This window comes from Mesitornis unicolor, unplaced genomic scaffold, assembly GCF_000695765.1.
Source record: "Mesitornis unicolor isolate BGI_N332 unplaced genomic scaffold, ASM69576v1 scaffold24511, whole genome shotgun sequence".
Lineage (NCBI taxonomy): Eukaryota > Metazoa > Chordata > Aves > Mesitornithiformes > Mesitornithidae > Mesitornis > Mesitornis unicolor.
This window is the reverse complement of record NW_010162064.1, coordinates 18,371-23,337: the sequence shown is the minus strand read 5'-3', so window position 1 is coordinate 23,337 and position 4,967 is coordinate 18,371. Positions and strand designations below refer to the sequence as shown.

General features: G+C 40.7%; 1 protein-coding gene across 1 annotated transcript in view; it reads right to left on the bottom strand.

Moving 5' to 3' along the window:
• The window catches only part of LOC104547707 (long-chain-fatty-acid--CoA ligase 4-like), a gene marked incomplete at its 3' end in the record, with an annotated part of 5,542 nt that extends 2,116 nt beyond the window's left edge, over positions 1–3,426 (bottom strand). Inside the window, 5 exon segments of the mRNA XM_010193519.1 lie at positions 3–118; positions 1,006–1,144; positions 1,236–1,345; positions 2,578–2,755; positions 3,076–3,426. Coding sequence (XP_010191821.1) covers positions 3–118; positions 1,006–1,144; positions 1,236–1,345; positions 2,578–2,755; positions 3,076–3,426 — 894 coding nt within the window.
• Positions 3,427–4,967: the final 1,541 nt, after the last annotated feature.

Below are 4,967 nucleotides of genomic sequence, written 5' to 3'. Positions count from 1 at the left end.
ATTCCTGCTATCAAGTTTTTATGCTGCATCATCACTCCTTTGGGTCTCCCAGTAGAGCCGCTGGTGTACATGACTAAAGCCAAGTCAGTAGGAACTGGTCTGCTTGGCAGAATGCTTGCTACAAAATGCAGAAGAAAAAATGTTATTGATTCTTATCTACTTTCTAAATTGTTATTCCTGTAATTAATCAATATGAAAATGTCTGTAATCAACCCGTGTGAAACAGCTGTGCTGCTGAGTGCTCAGTGGGAGATGCAGACGAAGAAAGTAGTGGTCTGGTATTAAAAGGAAGTGAGGGAAGGCAGATTTTAAAAGGCATGACAAGTATTTGGGCATCTACACAATCTGCATGATATTTCTGCCATAAATCTTAGAGCTGACTGAAAGTTTCACAGAAGAAGCCTTCTGAAGAACAGACAAAACTGTCACAGGCAGTGAAAGGGAGAAATACAGAACTGGAGAGAAACAACAGGGTGGGGAAAAAAAAAATCAACCAAAAAAACCCCTAACATCCCAAAAAGCTGCAGCTCAGCTTTTCTGTCAACCACTCTTCCAAAGCCAAGGTTGGATAGCTAAGACGACTTTTTTTAAAAAAAAAAGAAAATTAAATCACCCTTCCTTGGGTAAGCTGCTACGTAGTGGAAAAGCAGTAAGCTCACAACACTTGACTTTTGATTTTTGTTTTAATCCCTTGGCATTTAGTCTTAGGATGAAAATTATTAGCTTGTGTGACTTTCACAGCTAGAGAGGCAGCAGAAGTGAAATTATCCTGAAATACCTGACTCTTGAACAAACAAAGGTGCAGGACAATAAATAAAGAACAAACAAATTTTCTGCTTACTTAAAGGAAGCCAGAGGATGAATTGGCAACCTGCCACTGCCTTTGTGTCAGAGACCAGCATGGGTGGATTTTGGGTTTTTTTCCTGCTATGCATCACTCTCAACCCAGGTCTGATTTCACTGTTAACACTGCTTGACGAGTTCTCTATGAAGTGATCCACTTACAATTTTCTGGTTTGGCTCCCAGCTCTTCTACGGTCTGCATACTGTGAATCTCCACATTTTCAGGGTATTCTGATTTATTGATAGTCTTCTTGTCCACATAAATGATATGTTTAAGACAGGAAACTTGTGGCAATGCAGTCTATAGAAGGGGAATGAAATTTTTAGTACTGACTGCACTGTAAAATTATCACAGGGTTGCCTGTAAGCAGGTGAAGCTGGTACCAGATTACCTTAAGTTTGCTCTCAAGAAGTTCCACACTGGTGACCAGATACGATGCTCCACACTCATTGAGACCATAGGTGACTGCCTCTTCACCCAGGGTGGCATACAAGGTCACAACTGGTACAGGAAGGAGAGAGAGAGAACAGGAAAGAAATGTTAAAGTAACACTAAATGCAAAAGCTCTTGCTTTACCTCCCTGGAAAACATTGTGTGAGGAGAGCGGGGAGGTGAAATTAGCAGCACTTTCAGCTGCGTCAGCTACTTCCCTTGCTCCCATTAAATTATCCATGGGGGCAAGGCAGAGGATCAGACTGAGGAATCAGACTGGTTTTTGTGTTGCTAGATTATTTTTAACCTTGACTGGCTGCAGCGATGCCATTAAGTGCCTCACAGCCACCAAGGACTTCACCTCTTCCCATCACCTCTATTGAAAAAAACCCACAAGCTTTCTTCAGTATTGTCTGCTATCTCAAGTGCTACCCTCCAAAGACCATCAAAGGAATTGAACTCTAATTCACAGGAATATTAATGCATTAATATTAAGACCGAATTAACCACCCCTCTCCTACTTCAATAGCAATGTCAGCTCTCCCATTATTGCCCTTTAACTCTGTGCACTCTGCTCTACGATCTTCTCCTTGCACAGTCTGCTACTACTAATACTGGAAGGAAAAGAGACAGCCTTGTGCAAGGAAAAACATGAAGGCCACAAAAAAATAAGCTAAGGGACATAGTGTGTTGTGTGCAGACTGGGCTTGTGAGTGTACAGTGACCTCTGCCACTTCACCAAGAAGTCTATCTGCATTAAGTCAGAGATTTCTGACAGCTCAAATAAAATTAAGAACAGAACATATACATAATTGCAATGAACTTGAGCAGCTTAAAAATGTCACCAGAAACCCCTCAGATTAGCATATGATTTTGATTACTGTTCTTCTCTCTTCTAACAACCACTTCATGTCTCAGATGTGTAAGTCAGGATACAGACAGAAAACAGAGGAAAACATTCCACATTTTGGAGGGAGAAACAAAACTACTGACATCTTCAGAGTATTTTAAAAAAACCCCAAATATTAACCATACCATTCTGTCATTCTAACATCTAGAACATTACTACAGTAAAATCAGAAAAAAAACAGTCTTGTAAGTATGAGCAAGTTAATTTTAGGGATCTCTGCAATGCGTGGAATAGACTGGAAACTTCTAAGAGTCGGACCATAGGCTGAGTAAGTTTATGAAATTCTTATACCATCAGTGACAGGATTGGCAGAGTCAAAATACTTAACAGCCAAACCAGTGCTGAGAAATGGTTCTAAAACGTATCAGAAGTGAAGAAGTTCAGCACTCACGAGGGAAGTTGTACTTGAAGCAGGTCAGAGCTGCTATCATCCACTCTGCTCGCGTCTCACAGAAGATGACAACGGTGCTCCTCGGGGTCAGGCCCAGGGCACTGAGCCCACTCCCCAGGCGATTCACTTTCTCGTTTACTTCTTCATAGGACAACCATCTGTAAGTGCCTAAAATTAACTGGTGAAGGGAAAAGAAATTGTGATGACAAGAAACTGCTGGTACAGCTCTCCACAAGCTTATGTGAGTTGGTGCATAACACCATAAGCACACACACTGCCAGTCATTAAAATAAATTTTAAAAACCCTGCTTTAATTTTTCTTGAAGTAGAATGAACAGTCCATCCTGTATCCTGTTATTCTTTAACTACTATAAAATAGATGTTCTATGTCATATGATAGTGATTAAGGAAGACCTCTCAGAAGACCTCTACTGCTGAGGCAAGATGCAAAGCAGCAAAAAACCAGAGCAGAACTATGTACAAAATTAAAATTTTTACCTTTTTGAACACTTTCCCGTTTGGTTGCATTTCATTTTCTTCACTGAGTATTTCCCTGGTCCCAAGGCAGTCCTTCTTCCCAAACTTGGCTAAAGCGTGGTCAAACAGCTTGTCCAAGGTGTCAGCTCCAGGAATGTTTATGTTTGCGAGTGAGTCGAGGTGCGTGACAGAGCGGTACGGGCTGCCAGGCTTGTCCGAGATAGGCTTAGCTTTTAAACGCTTTGCCATAGCCTTTTTCTTCTTTGCGTTGGTAAGAAAATACCAGGGAATAAATACAAGCATACTGTACACTGATATTAACAAGTACACAGGCAGCAACAGAATGGCACATATGTCTAGTCTAAGTGTCATTGCAGGTATTTAAAAATGAAAATCTCTTATTTTCCAAAGCGGGCAAGAGCAAAGCAGTGGTGCAGGATGGTGTAGGAAGAAGCAACAGGAAGTGAAGCTTAGGCAGTTCTGGTTCAGAGCAGCTGCTAAAATTTTAGTAACCTTTGAGAGCCAACAGTGGACACCTGTGGGTGAAGACCAGAGCCAAGCAGAGAGCAGGAAAAAAAAAGAAAAAAACAATTAAATTAGTTATATTACAATCAGTGCATTAGTGTTAGTCCTTCTAAGAGTTCACTTCAATGTATCAAGGCAAAGGAGACGGAAGTAACTGATTTAGGAGCCATGCACACTGCACAGTACAGCCATGTGCTTCTCTGAAGAGGAAAGCAGATGAAATTTTCCATACTTATTTGTTGCATCCACAAATATTTACTTTTCAAAGCCTTGTCCCCACTATCGTTGTTGGAATAGTTCAGGGCTGTTGAGATGAAGTCTGGCCTTTATGTCACAATATTATGTTTAAACTACTTGAGTAATGCTACAATTGCATACTTATGGGAAAGGTCAACAGTTGTTTTCCCTTAAATATTTGTATTACAGAGAAAAGATCCAGTAGATTACTGCTTTTCAGAATATACTATCAGTTTATAGTTAGATGGGAAACAGGGAAATCTTGTGGGCTCCATCAGGAATTAAAGGAACTCAAATGTACCTGTATTAATGTATTTGCCACCCTCGGGCGATGAGGGAGGCTACAATGAACAGTTCAGGTTCAGCAAGACAACTGGTGCTGACAGCGTAACAGAACTCTATTCATAGGCTGTTGGGGTTTTGATCAGAATTCCAACACCTGCGCTTGTGTTGTAGCCAGTACCAACAGCATTGAATGCAATGTGAGATGAAGAGATCTGCAGATACTTAAAATAGCATGATCACCATATTAATTTTAATTAAATCTAGAAAGTAAAATTACTGCTGAATGATGCTGTCATGCACTAAACTTGTCTCAGAATAATTCTCAGCAAACAGTCAAAACTCAGCAGAAGAGATATTTTACTTCCCTCTGCTCCGGTTCTCTGAAATGAAGGTTTGCTGCTTTATATTACAAATCTTGCATGGTATTTTTATTTCAGTTAGTTCAGTGCTCCAAAAGCAGCAGTTGAGCTCCTATTTAAAACAAAAGCCAGCCACAGTGCTAAGGCTACGGTAAGAAAACATCAGCACATGCCCGTGATTAGTCGCAATGCTACGTGTTACAACATAAACCCCCCAGAGACCAAAATAACCCCCATGGAGAGCTCCCCCTGCTCTTCTCCTTCCCAAAAAGTCTATGAGCAGACACAGTGACTTGGATAAAAATCACACTTGCTGGACTAAAGCAAACGAAATACAATGAGCCTGCACTAGAGCTTTTAGTCAGGCCAAGTAGTAGCTTTTTCAGAATTAATCCTACTGGTAAAAAAACTCCCTGCTAATCATCAAGAAGTGGCTCATTTACAGGAGGGGGAGAGGAATGGGCTCATATTTACTTAAATTCTTTAGCCAATGTTCTGGATTGAGCA